Consider the following 19879-nt stretch of genomic DNA (forward strand, 5'->3'; position numbering starts at 1 on the left):
ATGTTGTTAAAATTTGATATCGTCTGTGCGAGCCAAAAGACAATAAATGGGAGTGCCATAGTCACTTTCTTGCAGGTCGTGCCTCGAAAGATTACGAACTCTTAAAATTCAATTTCCCAGATAAGGATTTGATGTGCATTTCTAATGAAGAAAAAAGCTACTTGGAGACAAATCCTGCACATTGTACTTTGATGGAGCCTTTAACGCTTTAGGAAAAGGAATTGAGGCAGTGTTGATTTCCCCAGAAGAGATATACTATCCTTTCACAAGTAGATTAAAATTCTTTTCCGCCAATAACATGGCCAAATAAGAAGCATGCATTATGGGGTTAAAAGTAGCCATTGAAAGAAAGGTCAAAATGCTTAAAGTATATGGAGCTTCCTCATTAGTAGTGTACCAACTAAGGGGAGAATGGGAGATGAAGGACCCGAAGCTAATTGAATATTGAAATTTGGTCCTCAAATTACTGAAAGAATTTGAGGATGTCACATTCAAGTATCTCCCCCGAGAAGACAATCAAATGGCTGATGCTTTGGCTACATTGGATGCGATGTTTAAAGCTAATAAAAAGAAATACATGATACCAATAAGGATACAAGTATATGAGACCCCGACTCATTGCTATCTTCTAGAAGAAGAAATGGATGGCCATCCATGGTACCACGATATTTTACAGTATATGAGATACCATACATATCCCCCTAGTGCATCTGAAATTGACAAGAAAATAATCAGAAGAATGAAAGCTGAATACTTCCTTGATGGAGAGGCCTTATACAGAAAGGGCAGTGGCCAAGTTTTGTTGAGATGCGTAACTGCCAAAGAAACAAAAAGTTTAATGGAAGAAGTGCATTGTGGAACACACACAAATGGTTTATCTATGACCAGGAAGATAATGAGGTATGGATACTGGGCCACGATGCATACAAACTGCGTTAATTATGTAAAGAAATGCCATAAATGCCAGATATATACGGATAAAATTCAAGCACCACCTTTTTTATTTGCATGTTATGAGCTCACCTTGGCCGTTTTCCATGTGAGATATAGACATCATTGGGGAAATCATACCAAAAACTTCAAATGAACATCGATTCATCTTAGTGGCAATTGATTATTTCACTAAGTGGGTAGAGGCCGCTTCCTATTCTAGTATCACAAGATCTACAGTTTGTAAGTTCATAAAGAGAGAAATAATCTGTCGATATGGATTGCTAGAAAGAATCATCACAAATAATGCTACTAATCTGAATAACAAATGATGGATGAACTCCGTGCGCAGTTCAAGATAAAACATGCCAATTTCGTGACCTACCACCCAAAAATGAATGAGGTAGTAAAAGAAGTGAACAATAACATCAAAAAAATCATTACGAATACTACAAAAACTTATAGAGATTGGCATGAGAAATTACCTTTTGCCCTATATAAATATAGGACGACCGTGCGTACATCGACAGGGGCAACGCCCTTCTCTCTGGTATATGGAACAGAGACAATCATACCCATTGAGGTTGAAATTTCATAACTTCGAGTCTTGAAAGAAGTAGAGTTAGATGAAGCAGAATGGGTTCAATCTTGTAACCTCTAGACCCTGCCTATGCGTCACGACCAGATCTAACGGATTACGATACATTTTTTCCAAATATAGTATTCAATAACTTAAAATCCGAATTATAATTAAAAATATTTAAAAATATATTTAATAGCATCAAAGTTTAAATTCAATAAATTAAAGTCGTAAAAATAAAATATTTCGAAATCAGTATCGAGGTAAATTTAACATCAGCAACAAAAGTAGTATTTTCAAAACATAGGCACATGTCACCCAAATTAAATGCAGCTCGAAAGATAAAACATTACAACAAAAAGTTACTGTACTAACGTGTTGATCCTCCAAGTGCCAGGTACTAGTCTACTTGGACCGGTTCTAGAAGAACCAAAGCTGGGGGAAAGCCCCACGCGCACTCGGTGGCGCTTGAACCTATAAAAAAGGGTCTGGTCGGTGACTGATTACTCCCACAAATTCAATCAACCAATTACATTCGATAACTAGCCAAAATCAACCAAAATCATATTGAAATCGAAAGAAAAATTAAACAAAATATACCCCAAGCTTACCCACGTCGGCGATGAGGAAAACAACAATGGTGGATGATGGCTTCGGTCAGGTTTTGAGCACATGATGACGAGGAGTCTGGCTGTAGTGGCGGTTAGGCAAGTCGACAAACACGATAGCTTGAATTAACGAAAAATGAACGACGGGGTCACGACGGTTTACTCTCGATTCAGGCCAACCGATGGCCGATTCAGGTCGTTAATGGTTGGGTTGGTTTCGTCGGAGGATGTTGGTTCGACCAATGTTGACAGAGTGCAGTATTGGAGGTTGCATTGGAGCGAATTGCGAAGGAGAGGTGGCGGCAGCTAGGTTATAATTTGGGGGGGAAATGGGGTTGAATCACGGAGGAATTTCTGGTTTGGGTGATTTAAAACCCAAAAATTAAAACTAATAAAATATATAATTTATTATCTTAAATATAAATAAGGTCTAGGCTGATTGATTGGGGCATGGCCGACCATACCCTAGGTCATGGGTTCGAGCTTGGCCAACCCCTTATATCACCTTTTTTTATTGTCAGATGAGTTATGGGTAAATTACAGGGCATATCCCTAAATTTTCTAAACTTTTGAATTTAGCTTAGAAGTTTTAAAAATTTACTGTTTAGTTTAAAAAATAATTAATTAATTTTTAAATAAATTTCAAATAAATTTTGGGGTGTGACAAGTCTCGTATTGATCAACTGAATCTTATTGAAGAGAAAAGGCTGAAAGCTATATGCCATGGGTAAATGTACCAAAAACTGATGATGAGAGCCCACGATAAGAAAGTACGCCTAAGAGAGTTTTGAGAGGGGGATCTGTACTTAAAAAGATTTTGCCAATCTATAAAGATTTCTACGAGAAATAGATACCCAATTGGGAGGGGCTATACGTTGTCAAAAAGAACTTGTTCGAATAAGCATTGATTTTGGCAGAGATGGACGGAAGAGTCCTGAGAAACCCAATAAATTCATACTATGTCAAGAAATATTATGCCTAAGATAAAAGAAAAAGAAAAGAAAAGAAAAAAGAAAAGAAAAGAAAAAAGAAAAGAAAAGAAAAGAAAAGAAATGAAATGAAATGAAAAATGAAAAATGAAAAATGAAAAATGAAAAATGAAAAATGAAAAATGAAAAATGAAAAATGAAAAATGAAAAATGAAAAATGAAAAATGAAAAATGAAAAATGAAAAATGAAAAAAGAAAAATGAAAAAGAAAAAGAAAAAAGAAAAGGAGGGTTTAATGTGAAAACCCGCAAAGGGCGTCTTGAAACCAAGGGAATGATTTGAGTTGAAAACCTGGAGAAGTAGCTCAAATGCATTTTGATGTAGGGGCATCCAACAAATAAACACTCTCAAAATACTAGTAGTTCATGAAAGACTTCACATCTGCAAACAACTCCACTACCTTGAGATCTCCGAGACAAAGGATCACCTCGAGATGTGTGATAAAATTCATTATGACATATTTTTGTTGCATCCAGAGTCTCTATTCAATTCTTTCGATTGCCATGAATTTCTGTGAAACTTATATTTTTCAGTGAATTTCATGATTATCGTTTCATTCATCAAATCATTCATTTCTACATATCACGAACAACCTAACATAATCCAAATTCCAAACGAATAATTTCTCGATATTACTTTTGAATTAACCTATAAAATACTGGAATCCAAGGTAGTCCACCAGGTCGATATTTACACTCATTGAAGCAAGTGTTTGACAAAGGGCGAGCAAGGAGATGAATGCAACCTGAATAATATAATAAAAAATGAAAAGACAATGACACAGTTCATTTTAAGGCATATCTTTGGCTGCTCTTAGGCAGAGGCGCACATAGATTATTAAGAGATCAGTTCTAGAAGTGAAGAGGGTCGGGATTACGAATCAGACAAGGACCTAACAAAGACAATAACTCGACGAGGATAAAAGGAAAACAAAGGCTTACGATATCTTAAAATTCAGAAACACAAAAATCATATAATGCATATTCAAGCATTTGCGAAATAGGAGCATACACATTCATTTTGCATCAAGTTTTGAATGTATGACAAGATTTAGGGAGTCAACAAAGATTTCATGAGGAAAAAAATCAGTCCATATTTTCTTTCCCCATTGAAAGAAATGGATCGTAGTGAAATTAAGGACCATCTGATCATTACCTTCGGGTACCTTAAATACGAATCACTAACATACGATAATCTTTTGCAAGTTTAAAACTCTTTAAAGAGAGAATAAACCAACCAACATTTCCAGTGGAGAGTTCATAATTAAAAGAACTCATCCGATAGTGGAAAGAGTTCATAATGAGAATAACTTGTTCAACCTTTGCTCGATTCATCGCATATGGAGTTGAATCAGCGATGCCTCACTCGAGGGATTAACATTTCCAATGAAGAGTTCATAATGAGAAGAACTCATCTGATAGAGGGAGAAGAAGTTCATAATAAGAAGAACTTGTTCAACCTTTGCTCGATTCATTGCATATGGAGTTGATTCAGCAACGCCTCACTTGAGGGATTAACATTTCCAATGGAGAGTTCATAATGAGAAGAACTCATCCGACGAGGGAGAATAAATTCATAATAAGAAGAACTTGTTTAACCTTTGCTCGATTCATCGCATATGGAGTTGAATCAACGACGCCTCACTCCAGGGATTAATATTTCCAATGGAGAGTTCATAATGAGAAGAACTCATCCGATAGAGGGAGAATAAGTTCATAATGAGAATGACTTGTTCAACCTTTGCTCGATTCATTGCTCGATTCATATTGTATGGAGTTGAATCAGTGACGCCTCACTTGAGGGATTAACATTTCCAATTGAGAGTTCATAATGAGAAGAACTCATCCGATGAGGGAGAAGAACTTGTTCAACCTTAGCTCAATTCATCGCATTTGGAGTTGAATCAGTGACGCCTCACTCAAATGATCAATATTTCTAGTAGAGAGTTCGGAATGAGAAGAACTCGTAGCTTAAAGAACAAAGACTGAGCTAAAAAATGGCATTTTATATATTTGCTTAATTCTCATTCCACAACAATAAGCAAATAGGCAGTTGTAATCGCCATTTTTCAATTATTTTTTATATATAAACAAACCCCAAATTAAAACAAACTAATACCTAAACCCTAAATCAAACCTCAAGTCCAACCTAAACCAATCCCAAACATAAAACCCAAACCAAGCACAAAATTTAAACCCAAACCAAAACCCGACCCGAAGCCCAAACAGAACCCGACCTAGAGCCCAAACGAAACCCGACCCACAACCTAACCTAAACCTAACCCTAGCCTAGTTCAATCAGAGCTATACAATTGTAGTTCAATCATCCCAAAATCAATATCCATATACCAGTCATCAAAGTCCATAAATCATCAACAATAAATCGGTGTACCAACAATAATAAACCATAGATTTCAATGTACCATATTTCAAAACATATAAAACTATTATGTAGTAAACAGGAACACACCTCGATAATGGGTTCAGATAGTAGATCTACTGATTGCTGGTTTCACCACGCTCTGTTACAGTTTTTGAACGGGTGAATACTTATATACGTGGTTTAACTGATCTAGAAGAGCTGGGTCGAGCTGTCGAACGATCCGAAGAGTCTCTTGTACTTTCAAACAATAATAATTAATCAACCCCAAAGCTTACTCAATTGTTCAAAGCTAAAATTCTTAAGTATATAAGCATTTTTCAGGTTTGACTATCATTTTGGGGTATTTTGAGTCTGAATTTGGCCAAACGGATTGCGGAATCGGAATCAGGACGTCGAAAAACATAAAGTATGAATTTTCAAAAATTCAGATTCTTGGTTAAAGTCAAAGTCAACCACTTTGACCGTCAATTTGGAGGCCTTCGAGTTCGAATTTGATAAAACGGACTTCAGAAATGGATTCGGGCGTCGAAAACTATTAGAATAGGTATACTCGGAAAAGATTTATGGTCGTTTAAGGGTTGGTCAAAGCCATTTTAAGTTTTGGTCAAAGGAAGTCAACGGTAAACGATCGGGTCGGGTCAGTCGGGTCGGGTCAGACCGGTCAAACTGGTTCAGACCGGTCAAACCGGTTCAAACCGGTCAAACCGGTTCGAACCGGTCAGAACCGGTTGAAAACCGGTCAAACCGGCTTCCAGCCCTCCACTCTCCCTGCGGCGGCGCGTGAGGCCTCCTCCAGGGGTCTAAAAATTCCGGAAAAATTTCTAAAAATTATTTTAAGCGATTTCGAGATACTTACAAAGATCGGTTCAAATTTTTGAATGGCGGAGAGCTCGATTTCAACTGGGCCGAATCTTTGACTGCTCCACCTCCTCACGCGCCGCCGTCGACGGCGAACAAGGTTGACTCCAGCGGACTCGAAACGACACAAGGAACACGATGGTGCAGGAGGTGTCGAAAACTGATCAACGATCGGAGATGAATTTAAGATTTTCCCGGTCAGGTTTTGAGCACATGATGACGAGGAGTCCGACTGTAGTGGCGGTTAGGCAAGTCGACAAACACGATAGCTTGAATTAACGAAAAATGAACGACGGGGTCACGACGGTTTACTTTTGATTCAGGCCAACCGATGGCCGATTCAGGTCGTTAATGGTTGGGTTGGTTTCGTCGGAGGATGTTGGTTCGACCAATGTCGACAGAGTGCAGTATTGGAGGTTGCATTGGAGCGAATTGCGAAGGAGAGGTGGCGGTAGCTAGGTTATAATTTGGGGGGAAATGGGGTTGAATCACGGGGGAATTTCTGGTTTGGGTGATTTAAAACCCAAAAATTAAAACTAATAAAATATATAATTTATTATCTTAAATATAAATAAGGTCTAGGCTGATTGATTGGGGCATGGCCGACCATACCCTAGGTCATGGTTCAAGCTTGGCCAACCCCTTATATCACCTTTTTTTATTGTCAGATGAGTTATGGGTAAATTACAGGGCATATCCCTAAATTTTCTAAACTTTTGAATTTAGCTCAGAAGTTTTAAAAATTTACTGTTTAGTTTAAAAAATAATTAATTAATTTTTAAATAAATTTCAAATAAATTTTGTGGTGTGACAAGTCTCGTATTGATCAACTGAATCTTATTGAAGAGAAAAGGCTGAAAGCTATATGCCATGGGTAAATGTACCAAAAACTGATGATGAGAGCCCACGATAAGAAAGTACGCCTAAGAGAGTTTTGAGAGGGGATCTGTACTTAAAAAGATTTTGCCAATCTATAAAGATTCTACGAGAATAGATACCCAATTGGGAGGGCTATACGTTGTCAAAAAGAACTTGTTCGAATAAGCATTGATTTTGGCAGAGATGGACGGAAGAGTCCTGAGAAACCCAATAAATTCATACTATGTCAAGAAATATTATGCCTAAGATAAAAGAAAAAGAAAAGAAAAGAAAAAAGAAAAGAAAAGAAAAAAGAAAAGAAAAGAAAAGAAAAGAAAAATGAAAAAGAAAAAGAAAAAAGAAAAAAGAAAATGAGGGTTTAATGTGAAAACCCGCAAAGGGCGTCTTGAAACCAAGGGAAGGATTTGAGTTGAAAACCTGGAGAAGTAGCTCAAATGCATTTTGATGTAGGGGCATCCAACAAATAAACACTCTCAAAAGACTAGTAGTTCATGAAAGACTTCACATCTGTAAACAACTCCACTACCTTGAGATCTCCGAGACAAAGGATCACCTCGAGATGTGTGATAAAATTCATTATGACATATTTTTGTTGCATCCAGAGTCTCTATTCAATTCTTTCGATTGCCATGAATTTCTGTGAAACTTATATTTTTCAGTGAATTTCATGATTATCGTTTCATTCATCAAATCATTCATTTCTACATATCACGAACAACCTAACATAATCCAAATTCCAAACGAATAATTTCTCGATATTACTTTTGAATAAACCTATAAAATACTGGAATCCAAGGTAGTCCACCAGGTCGATATTTACACTCATTGAAGCAAGTGTTTGACAAAGGGCGAGCAAGGAGATGAATGCAACCCGAATAATATAATAAAAAATGAAAAGACAATGACACAGTTCATTCTAAGGCATATATTTGGCTGCTCTTAGGCAGAGGCGCACATAGATTATTAAGAGATCAGTTCTAGAAGTGAAGAGGGTCGGGATTACGAATCAGACAAGGACCTAACAAAGACAATAACTCGACGAGGATAAAAAGGAAAACAAAGGCTTACGATATCTTAAAATTCAGAAACACAAAAATCATATAATGCATATTCAAGCATTTGCGAAATAGGAGCATACACATTCATTTTGCATCAAGTTTTGAATGTATGACAAGATTTAGGGAGTCACAAATTTCATGAGGAAAAAATCAGTCCATATTTTCTTTCCCCATTGAAAGAAATGGATCGCAGTGAAATTAAGGACCATCTGATCATTACCTTCGGGTACCTTAAATACGAATCACTAACATACGATAATCTTTTGCAAGTTTAAAACTCTTTAAAGAGAGAATAAACCAACCAACATTTCCAGTGGAGAGTTCATAATTAAAATAACTCATCCGATAGTGGAAAGAGTTCATAATGAGAATAACTTGTTTAACCTTTGCTCGATTCATCGCATATGGAGTTGAATCAGCGATGCCTCACTCGAGGGATTAACATTTCCAATGAAGAGTTCATAATGAGAAAAACTCATCTGATAGAGGGAGAAGAAGTTCATAATAAGAAGAACTTGTTCAACCTTTGCTCGATTCATCGCATATGGAGTTGAATCAGCAACGCCTCACTTGAGGGATTAACATTTCCAATGGAGAGTTCATAATGAGAAGAACTCATCCGACGAGGAGAAATAATTCATAATAAGAAGAACTTGTTTAACCTTTGCTCGATTCATCGCATATGGAGTTGAATCAACGACGCCTCACTCCAGGGATTAATATTTCCAATGGAGTTCATAATGAGAAGAACTCATCCGATAGAGGGAGAATAAGTTCATAATGAGAATGACTTGTTCAACCTTTGCTCGATTCATTGCTCGATTCATATTGTATGGAGTTGAATCAGTGACGCCTCACTTGAGGGATTAACATTTCCAATTGAGAGTTCATAATGAGAAGAACTCATCCGATGAGGGAGAAGAACTTGTTCAACCTTAGCTCAATTCATCGCATTTGGAGTTGAATCAGTGATGCCTCACTCAAATGATCAATATTTCTAGTAGAGAGTTCGGAATGAGAAGAACTCGTAGCTTGAAGAACAAAGACTGAGCTAAAAAATGGCATTTTATATATTTGCTTAATTCTCATTCCACAACAATAAGCAAATAGGGGCAGTTGTAATCGCCATTTTTCAATTATTTTTTTATATATAAACAAACCCCAAATTAAAACAAACTAACACCTAAACCCTAAATCAAACCTCAAGTCCAACCTAAACCAATCCCAAACATAAAACCCGAACCAAGCACAAAATTTAAACCCAAACCAAAACCCGACCCGAAGCCCAAACAGAACCCGACCCAGAGCCCAAACGAAACCCGACCCATAACCTAACCTAAACCTAACCCTAGCCTAGTTCAATCAGAGCTATACAATTGTAGTTCAATCATCCCAAAATCAATATCCATATACCAGTCATCAAAGTCCATAAATCATCAACAATAAATCGGTGTACCAACAATAATAAACCATAGATTTCAATGTACCATATTTCAAAACATATAAAACCATTATGTAGTAAACAGGAACACACCTCAATAATGGGTTCAGATAGTAGATCTACTGATTGCTGGTTTCACCACGCTCTGTTACAGTTTTTGAACGGGTGAATACTGATATACGTGGTTTAACTGATCTAGAAGAGCTGGGTCGAGCTGTCTAACGATCCGAAGAGTCTCTTGTACTTTCAAACAATAATAATTAATCAACCCCAAAGCTTACTTAATTGTTCAAAGCTAAAATTCTTAAGTATATAAGTATTTTTCAGGTTTGACTATCATTTTGGGGTATTTTGAGTCTGAATTTGGCCAAACGGATTGCGGAATCGGAATCAGGACGTCGAAAAACATAAAGTATGAATTTTCAAAAATTCAGATTCTTGGTTAAAGTCAAAGTCAACCACTTTGACTGTCAATTTGGAGGCCTTCAGGTTCGAATTTGATAAAACGGACTTTGGAAACGGATTCGGGACGTCGAAAACTATTAGAATAGGTATACTCAGAAAAGATTTACGGTCGTTTAAGGGTTGGTCAAAGCCATTTTAAGTTTTGGTCAAAGGAAGTCAACGGTCAACAATCGGGTCGGGTCAGTCGGGTCAGTCGGGTCGGTCGGGTCGGGTCAGACCGATCAAACTAGTTCAGACCGGTCAAACCGGTTCGAACCGGTCAGAACCGGTTAAAAACCGGTCAAACCGGTTTCCAGCCCTCCACTCTCCCTGCGGCGGCGCGTGAGGCCTCCTCCAGGGGTCTAAAAGTTCCGGAAAAATTTCTAAAAATTATTTTAAGCGATTTCGAGATACTTACAAAGATCGGTTCAAATTTTTGAATGGCGGAGAGCTCGATTTCAACTGGGCCGAATCTTTGACTGCTCCACTTCCTCACGCGCCGCCGTCGACGGCGAACAAGGTTGACACCGACGGACTCGAAACGACACAAGGAACACGATGGTGCAGGAGGTGTCGAAAACCGATCAACGATCGGAGATGAATTTAAGATTTTCCCGGCGGTGGTACTAAAAAACGTCGATACTTTGACTCAAAATTCACGGCGTTTGGCAGCGTTTCACTAAAATTGGTTTATTGGGCTTTGTTCACAAGTCGAAGATGAACACGATGGTGGTTTCAATTTGACGATCGGATGTCGAACGGCGTCGGGATCAGACTTGCAAGAAGGGTGCGAGAGGAGGAATTTTGTTTACAAAAGTTTCTGATTTTAAAATCAGAAACGCAGTGCATGTATAAAACTACATAACCTGCCGACACTCTTTGGCTAAATTCAGGGCTTAGTCCCTGAATTTCCTTTAACTTCTAAAATGGCCTAAAATTTTGAAAACTTCCGATTAAATCCTCAAATTTTACCAAATTACTTAATTAATAATTTTTTTTCAATATTTTATTCCGGATTGTTACAATTCTCCCCCTCTACAAGCAATTTCATCCTCGAAATTTACCTTATGAGAATAGTTGAGGAAACTGAGCCTCCATTGACTCCAATGTCTCCCAAGTAGCTTCAGAGGGGCCTCGGGTACTCCATTGAACTTTTACCATTGGAATGCGCCTATACCGAAGAACTCGCTCATCTCTTCTAAGATCTGAATAGGCTCATCCTCATATGACAAATCAGGTCTTAGCTCTACATCCTCAACCTGAATGATGTGATCTGGATCTGGACGGTATCGCCTCAACATTGATACATGAAAGACATCATGAATACGATTGAGCTGGGAAGGCACTCAGCTGATATGCAACAGGTCCTACCCTCTTCAAGATACTAAATGGTCCAATAAATCTTAGACTCAATTGACCCTTACGCCCGAATCTCAATACTTTCTTCCATGGAGATACCATGAGAAAAACCTGATCTTGAACGTCAAACTGTATATCCTTACTCCTTTGATCTGCATAAGATTTCTGCCTATCAAATGCCTTTTTCAGACAGTCACGAATCAATCTGACTGTGTCCTCTGTCTCCCGCACTAACTCAGGTCCCAAAGTTTTCCTATCACGCAACTCAGTCCAATAATTCGGGGTGCGACACCAACACCCATAGAGTGCTTCATAGGGTGCCATACGAATGCTGGTCTGGTAACTGTTTTTATAAGCGAATTCAGCCAAAGGCAAAAAGTTCTCCCAGCTACCATGAAAATCAATTACACAACCCCGTAACATATCCTCCAGAATCTGAATTACTCTCTCAGATTGACCATCAGTTTGTGGGTGGAAGGAGGTACTATAATCCAATCTCGTACCCAAAGCCGTATGTAGCGCCTTCCAAAATCTCGAATTAAATCTCGTATCTCGATCTGAAATGATAGATAACGGAACACCATACAATCTAACAATCTCTGAAATATACAACCTCACCAACTTGTCCATGTATAATTTACCCGTACAGAATGAAGTGAGCTGACTTTAGGATAGTCTGCCTCAACTCAGCATCATCAGGCGCACAATACCGACCTTTGAAGCATAAAACTTCATCCTGATCAATGGCGTAATCTGAGCTTGTCCCTTGCTCTACTTGCTCAAAGATGGAAAGCAAGGAGCTATCAAGGGGCTACTTAGCTTTGATCTCATCAACCAAGGTCGGCTTAACTTGTAATTCTGCTAACAGAGTGCCATCGTCATATAAATTCATCCTGGCCATTAAAGATCTCAACTCTGTTACCGTCTTTCGACTCAAAGCATCCGCTACAATATTAGCTTTACCAGGGTGATAATCAATCACGCAATCATAATCCTTTAGAAGCTCTACCCAGCGTCACTGTCTCAAATTAAGTTCCTTCTGGGTCAGAAGATACTTTAAACTCTTATGATCCGTGAAAATGTAACACTTCTCTCCATAAAGATAGTGTCTCCAAATCTTCAAGGCAAAAATCACTGCTGCTAACTCCAAATCATGAGTAGGATAATTACACTCATGCGATCGCAGCTGACGGGATGCATAAGCCACTACCTTACCTTCCTGCATTAGAACACAGCTGAGTCCTGAGTGTGACTCATCACTATACACTGTAAAATCCTTCCCGAACTCTGGTTGCATCAACACTGGTGCTTGAGTCAATACTGCCTTTAATTTCTCAAAGCTCTCCTGTTGTGCCTCACCCCAGTCAAACGGCACATTCTTCCTTAACAACTTTGTCAAAGGAGAAGCAATGATCGAGAAGCCCTCAACAAAACGTCGATAATAACCAGCCAAGCCGAAGAAACTGCGGATTTCAGAGATATTCTTGGGTTGTTTCCAATTCACAATCGCCTCGATCTTGCTTGGATCGACCTGAATACCTCGCGCAGAAATTATATGCCCCAGAAACGACACTTCTTGAAGCCAAAATTCACACTTGCTTAGTTTGGCATATAGACGATGCTCTCTCAAAGTCCGTAAACGATTTTCAATGCTCGTCTGCTCTCTCCTCAGTATGAGATAGATCAGAATATCATCAATAAGACCACCACAAATGATCCAAATATGGTCGGAACACCCGATTCATCAAATCCATGAAAGCTGCAGGAGCATTCATCAAACCAAAAGGCATCACTAAGAATTTGATAATGACCATATCTATGCGAATGGCCGTCTTGGCAACATCAGATCCTTTAACTTTCAATTGATAATAACCCGAACGAAGATCAATCTTAGAGAATACATAGCTCCTCTCAACTGATCAAAAAGTCATCAATTCTGGGTAGTGGATATTTATTCTTGACCGTCATCTGATTCACTTCCTATAGTCAATACATAATCTTAGCGACCCATCCTTCTATTTCACGAACAGACTGGAGGCTCCCCATGGTGAAGTACTATGCCGAATAAATCCTCGATCGAATATTCTTGCAATTGGACCTTTAACTCCTTAAGTTCTTTTGGAGCCATGCGATAAGGTGCCATATAAATAGGTGCAGATCCGGATAGTCTCTATCTCAAACTCTACCTCTAAATCAGGAGGTAAACTAGCAACTCCTCTGGAAGATATTAGGAAACTCGCTAACTGTACGGATCTTCGATCGTGGACAATGAACCTTTAGTGTTCAAATACAAGCAATGAAAGTCTCATACCCCTTCCGTACATACGATCAATTTCCATCGCTGAAACTATATGGAGAGATAGCCACGCCGTTCACCAATTAACACAACGGTCCGACCATCTGAAGTCTTTAGAGTAGCCCGCTGTATTCGCAATCCAGATTTACCTTGTGTTTATTCAACCAATCCATCCCAAGAATTATATCGAACTCCCTCTAAAGGAAGTTCCATAAGATCAGCGAGAAAATTTCTCCTGAACCTCGTGAGGACAACCCAAAATACTTTATTCACTAATACCGCTTGTCTACTGGACTCGTAACTGTAACAGTATTTTCAGCTCGATCGGAATCTGAAGGTTTCGAGATACCGAGCTCGATACATAGGAGTGAGTGGAGCCATTGTCCAGTAATGCAAAGTATGGGATAGAAAAATAGTAATGTACATGTAATAACATCAGCTCATCTCTGTCATCCCGACGTCTAGTGGCATAAACCAAAGCTGGTGTCTAGCCTCAGAAACTGTTGGCCCTCTATTTTGCTGAGGTCGGGCTCTACTGTCAGTCTTGGACGCTGAACCACGAGCCTTTACTTGGCTACGATCTCTAATTGGAGTTTGTACTGTAGTCTGAGAACGCACAGGAGTCTGAGTAGCGGTCTGCTCAAACAAAGCTAGCTGAGGACATTCCTCCGAAATGACCACTAGATCCACACTGAGAGCAAAGACCCATCTTCTTACGACACTCTCCTGTTGTGTTGTTTACCACAAAACTCATAGAGAACCCATGATAATACGACGAGGAATTACCTCGATGCCAACTAACGTGAGGATGCTGCAGGCCTGAAACGTGTATTGCTTCTCTGAGGACTGAAGTACAAGCTTTTTCCCGGACTGTGCTGATGACTCCATCGAGCCTGAAAATTTTTTAGAACTTTGGATTCTAGATCTTGACCCTTTAGTCCTTAAATTTCAATTAGACTTTTAAATTAACATAATCAAATAGGTTAAATAGAGCCTCCAATTTTAGCTAGATTTTAATATAGCTCTCTTAATTTAGGGAATAATTCGAGTCGACCCTCGCCTAAATGCTCAAGGGACCATCTCGATTATTCGATTTAATAATTGATTAAAAATTAAATAGGGTTAATATTAGAACCTACATTTCTAGGTTTGTTCCTTTAGGTTCTTTAATTCTCATAACTTGACACATTAGGATAGAGAGAGCCTTAATTTACCCTTAACTTAATTAGGATGAATAAAAATTTGTTTGATTTCATTTTATTTTTAAACCTAAGACAATGTTCACTTATTATGGAATTCATAGTATATCTCTCGCAAGTATGCTCTGGGGTGACTACTGGTGATTCCCGAAATAGGTCAACATCCTTTTCAAAACCGCATCATGATTTCTAAAATATCGAGGCAATATCGGTTATTGGGCACAATAGTTGGGTTTCCACACTCATGCTAGGGGCGAATGCTATCGGTCTTAATAAACAAATGCCATTTTTTAACTTTGCATCAATAATGATTTTTAAATTAAATAAAGTTTGAAACTCAAAATTTCTGATTCTAAATATAGGTAATCAACTAGGTACCAATTTTTGGGCGCTTGTGGGGATGTTAATCATTCCCCACTCATAATCGACTCCCGAACCTGATTTCTGGATTTCCGCATAACCTTAAACTTGGTATTTTGATAAAAATAAAATGTTTTATTAAAATCACCCAGTTTTTATGGTGTCCCAATCGCACCTTAAATGATTGGTGGCGACTTCTCACATTTCAAAACCTTTTCAAAGAAAAAACCCCCAAGTCGGTACTAGTCTTTTCCCGCCCGGGGCAAAAAACGATGTCAACATTATTGAATATTTTTATTTAAAAAATATATGATACTTAAAAATACACTATATGTTATCCAAGCCATATCAGATTTTTCAGAACCTTGATCGAAACTAAAAAATAAGTTCTTACTGAACGAAAATATACTCTATTAATTTGAACAATTAATTTAATATTACATTAATAAATAGTACGAAAATGATTAAATTAGGAGCCTAAATTATAAAAGTAAAAAATGAGGTTGAAAAAATTAGGGGTCTCAACTATAAAGGTAAAAGTGAATTTAAAAAAAATTAGGGACCTCAATTATAAAAGTAGAAAGTAAGATTGAAAAAAATTAAAGGCATCAATTATAAAGATTAAAAATAAAATTAAAAAAATTAGGGATCTCAATTGGATAGATAGAAAGTGAGATTAAAAAAATTAGACACCACAATTATAAAAATAAAAAATAAAATAAAATTCTTTTGGAGCAATTGCTCACGGTGCTCCTTTATTATCGACTTTGTATGTTATTTAAAATAATAAAAAAATAGAAAAATATTTAAACATATAGAAAATTTTCCGAAAATGAGATTTTTTTCTTCTAATTTTTCTTTTTTTTCTTCGTATTTTCGAATTTTTAATATTTATTTGGTACCATGTAATACGTTGCAAGTGTCTTGTGACTTTTTCCTAACAAAAATATTTATTGGACTAAGGCGCTTCACATTTGAAAACATTGATAAAATTAAATTAGAAAATATTTTTCTATTAGTATGGAGTAATTATACGATATTATTTATTTAGAATTTTTTAGTCAACTAATAATAACCATGTAGACGTAACTGTTCAAGCTCAAAACTTAAAAAAAAATAACACTCTCTTTTTATCATCGGAATCACTTAACGAGTTAAAAAATATTTAAATGATAAAATAATAATGAGATAAATTTTGGAGTTAAAATATTATTTAATTTTTTAATGACATACGACAATCTTATATAAGTATATGTGTGTCTGAAATTAAGCTTTTAAAATATATTAGTAATGGTGCTTAAAGTTTCAAATCTTAATTATTATAAACACTTACAAAGAAAGAAATTAATTTTTTTTGCATGCATCATCCCACTTAACCTAACCATCATTTAATTGTCTATGAATCTAATCCCCACTACTTTCTTTCCATTTTATTCTAAACAAAACCCAAAAGCACCATATTCACAGATATCCACTCCTTTCTTTCCTTCTTATTCTTTTGGTTTTCATCAGCAAGAGTATCCCAATTGATTTGATATAAAACTATTTTTTAAATTATTATTAATGGATAAGTGAGATTTACATTTATGGAAACTAATTCAGTAAGTACAAAAAAGTATCGAGGGCTAAGTTGGAAAGCGTTTAGAAGTTGGGGACTAAATCCCATGCTTATTATTATTGTCTTAGCCTTTTATTGTCTATAAGAAGGCCATTTGACATTGAGAAGTAGCAAGCCTCGGAGCAAGTAGTCGAGAGAGAACAAAAAGAGAGAAAACATGGGAGACCAATCATCATGCGTAGCAACTTTGTCCAAGGTGTTGAACAAAGTGAAACCATACTTGGCCATCGTCTCCCTCCAGTTTGGATTTGCGGGGATGTACATCCTCTCCACCATTTCTTTGAAGCATGGCATGAGCAATTACATCCTCGCTACGTACCGCCACGTTGTCGCCACCATTGTCATTGCACCCTTCGCCATCGTTCTTGAAAGGTTCATTTCTCAACCTGTCATTATAATTATATATCGTCAGTGCATCAAATATTAATCAATATATATTGAATTGCTTTGGCATTGTTTTTACATGCAGGAAAATTAGACCAAAGATGACTCTCCCTATCTTCCTCAGGATCGTGGCTCTTGGATTCCTGGAGTACGGTTCTAAACTCCCTTTGTTTTGTTGCATATTTATTATAGGAATGTAAAAAGGTTTATTGAAGTTGTTGATAATGGATTATTATGCGCAGGCCGGTGCTTGACCAGAACTTATACTATATGGGAATGAAGTTAACAAATGCTACATATTCATCTGCTTTCGTTAATATGCTTCCTGCTGTTACTTTCATACTGGCAGTGATTTTCAGGTAAAATTATTCAAACCATTTCATTGATAAATACGTCCATTAAATCACAACACACTTAATCATCATTTCTTTAATATGGTAATTATATGTCAAATAGGCTAGAGAAGGTGGATCCGAAGAAGATACGCAGTGTTGCAAAGATCGTAGGGACTTTAATCACGGTGTTGGGAGCAATGGTGATGACTTTGTACAAAGGCCCTATTATCAACTTCATCAAGTCAGGAGGAGGCGCACACTATGTAACCGCCGGTGAATCTGCAGATCAACACTGGGTTTCTGGCACCATAGTGCTTCTCGGAAGTATCTTTGGCTGGTCAAGCTTCTTTATTTTGCAAGTCAGTTGAAATATTTCAAGTCTCTTTGAATAATAACTTAAAACCACTTAATTGTTTATGAACCTGCTAAACATCGGTTACTGTTTCTGGCTCAGGAGCAATGGTGATGACTTTGTACAAAGGCCCTATTATCAACTTCATCAAGTCAGGAGGAGGCGCACACTATGTAACCGCCGGTGAATCTGCAGATCAACACTGGGTTTCTGGCACCATAGTGCTTCTCGGAAGTATCTTTGGCTGGTCAAGCTTCTTTATTTTGCAAGTCAGTTGAAATATTTCAAGTCTCTTTGAATAATAACTTAAAACCACTTAATTGTTTATGAACCTGCTAAACATCGGTTACTGTTTCTGGCTCAGTCCTTCACATTGAAGAAGTACCCGGCAGAGCTCTCTCTTACGGCTTGGATATGTTTCATGGGAATGGTGCAAGATGGGTTGTTGTCACTTATCATGGTTCGTGACTTTAGTGCCTGGAAAATCGGATTCGACGCCAGGCTTCTCGCTGCATCTTACTCTGTAAGTCCCCCTTTTCTTCTGCAGGATATGATTACGAATCACAAGTGCTTAACGCTTCGCTATAACCGTGTTTGAGTAGGGAATAGTGTGCTCGGGGATAGCCTATTACGTTCAAGGCATCGTGATCCGGGAACGAGGGCCGGTTTTCGTAACATCTTTCAGCCCTCTATGCATGATCATCACTGCAGGACTTGGGGCCTTTATTTTAGCTGAAAAAGTCCATCTTGGAAGGTATGATATTAACACATGAATGATATATATATATATATATATATATATACGCACGCATGGCTTGATTGCTCATTTTCTTCCTATTTTTGATTGATTTCAGCGTGCTTGGAGCTATTATCATAGTGTCAGGCCTTTACACTGTGGTTTGGGGCAAAGCCAAAGACGGGAAACAGTCGGAAACTGATGAAAAAAGCAATGGCCTGCAGGAACTGCCCATCACAGACAATGGTAGACCAATGGTGGCCATTGATGGAACTGCTAAAACTATAGAAATTCCAGCTTCAAACAACACCTTCGGCTCTCGAGGAACATAAACCAATACACTATGTTTTCTTCCAGATGCTGATAAAAAAATTATATCAAGCAGAGTTGTCCTTCCTCATGCGAGCGATATAAACTACTATGTAACCCCCTCTTCCCACAAAGTATTTTGTAGCTTAATAACTAATCATAATTAACCATGAACCCTCGTGGTTTTTGCCCATGTTCTTATCTAAACACATACTACAACTAAAAGATGTACCACAATAGAGAAAATAACTTGTTCCTGGTTCATCAGTTGTTTAAGTTTAATGGTATCTTTTGAATTTCACATCTCCTCATAGCTACTGATTGAAATGGCTTAGAGAAGAATCGAATTCTTTGTTTTTTTAAAAATTAAACCGTGTGAAGAATATTTAAGGCTAAATTAAAATTACTTAAAACCCCATTATTGGTTTTTAATTGTTTAATCATATGCAACATTCCACTTTCTTCACGAATAAACTACTTTTTATACAAATATTTTATATTTTTTAAATTCATTCCTTAAACATGTTTGTATTCATTCCTAAACATGTTTATATATGGATTCTTATTCTCCAATACATTAAACAAAGGAAACAAAAGATCAAGCATGAGTGACTATAGATTATGTAGTTGCTAAACTTTTGTATGCAAGAAAGTGTTTGTAAATCAATTGTCAACATCAAATGTACTATTTAGCAACAAATCAATATATATGCTTGTCACTAACATGTCTTGTTATCCTCACGTTTTATGGTCTTAATCGAA

The 19879-nt window shown here is 37.4% G+C and overlaps 2 protein-coding genes and 1 long non-coding RNA gene across 4 annotated transcripts; 2 read left to right on the top strand and 1 right to left on the bottom strand.

Moving 5' to 3' along the window:
- The first annotated feature begins 520 nt into the window (after positions 1–520).
- Positions 521–2428, top strand: LOC120129966. Its single transcript, XM_039147344.1, has 2 exons — positions 521–900; positions 2293–2428. Exons 1-2 carry the CDS (start codon positions 521–523, stop codon positions 2426–2428), a joined length of 516 nt encoding a protein of 171 aa, XP_039003275.1.
- Positions 2429–9950: 7522 nt separating this feature from the next.
- LOC120129901 lies at positions 9951–18784 on the bottom strand. Its single transcript, XR_005516794.1, has 3 exons — positions 18631–18784; positions 13506–13508; positions 9951–9962 (listed from the first exon to the last, which is right to left on the bottom strand). It is a non-coding gene; the product is annotated as an uncharacterized LOC120129901 (long non-coding RNA).
- Positions 17112–19223, top strand: LOC120129900 (WAT1-related protein At4g08300-like). 2 transcript variants are annotated; one of them, XM_039147294.1, is made up of 8 exons: positions 17112–17373; positions 17471–17533; positions 17628–17744; positions 17842–17920; positions 18183–18341; positions 18437–18595; positions 18675–18826; positions 18927–19223. In XM_039147294.1, exons 1-8 carry the CDS (start codon positions 17159–17161, stop codon positions 19138–19140), a joined length of 1158 nt encoding a protein of 385 aa, XP_039003225.1. In that variant the 5' UTR covers positions 17112–17158; the 3' UTR covers positions 19141–19223. The 2 variants fall into 2 exon arrangements, with proteins under 2 accessions (XP_039003225.1, XP_039003226.1); XM_039147295.1 differs by lacking the exon at positions 18183–18341 and having other exon boundaries at positions 17842–18079.
- Positions 19224–19879: the final 656 nt, after the last annotated feature.

Source organism: Hibiscus syriacus, unplaced genomic scaffold (assembly GCF_006381635.1).
Source record: "Hibiscus syriacus cultivar Baekdansim isolate YM2019G1 unplaced genomic scaffold, ASM638163v2 tig00110505_pilon, whole genome shotgun sequence".
Lineage (NCBI taxonomy): Eukaryota > Viridiplantae > Streptophyta > Magnoliopsida > Malvales > Malvaceae > Hibiscus > Hibiscus syriacus.

Bases quoted from the DNA above. Each gene is read 5' to 3' on its own strand.
- LOC120129966 (XM_039147344.1), top strand. From the start codon at position 521: ATGGCTGATGCTTTGGCTACATTGGATGCGATGTTTAAAGCTAATAAA. The intron at 901-2,292 runs GTATGGATACTG...CTCTCGATTCAG, and splicing joins ATGACCAGGAAGATAATGAG to GCCAACCGATGGCCGATTCA.
- LOC120129900 (XM_039147295.1), top strand. From the start codon at position 17,159: ATGGGAGACCAATCATCATGCGTAGCAACTTTGTCCAAGGTGTTGAAC. The intron at 17,534-17,627 runs GTACGGTTCTAA...TATTATGCGCAG, and splicing joins GTGGCTCTTGGATTCCTGGA to GCCGGTGCTTGACCAGAACT. The intron at 18,827-18,926 runs GTATGATATTAA...GATTGATTTCAG, and splicing joins GAAAAAGTCCATCTTGGAAG to CGTGCTTGGAGCTATTATCA.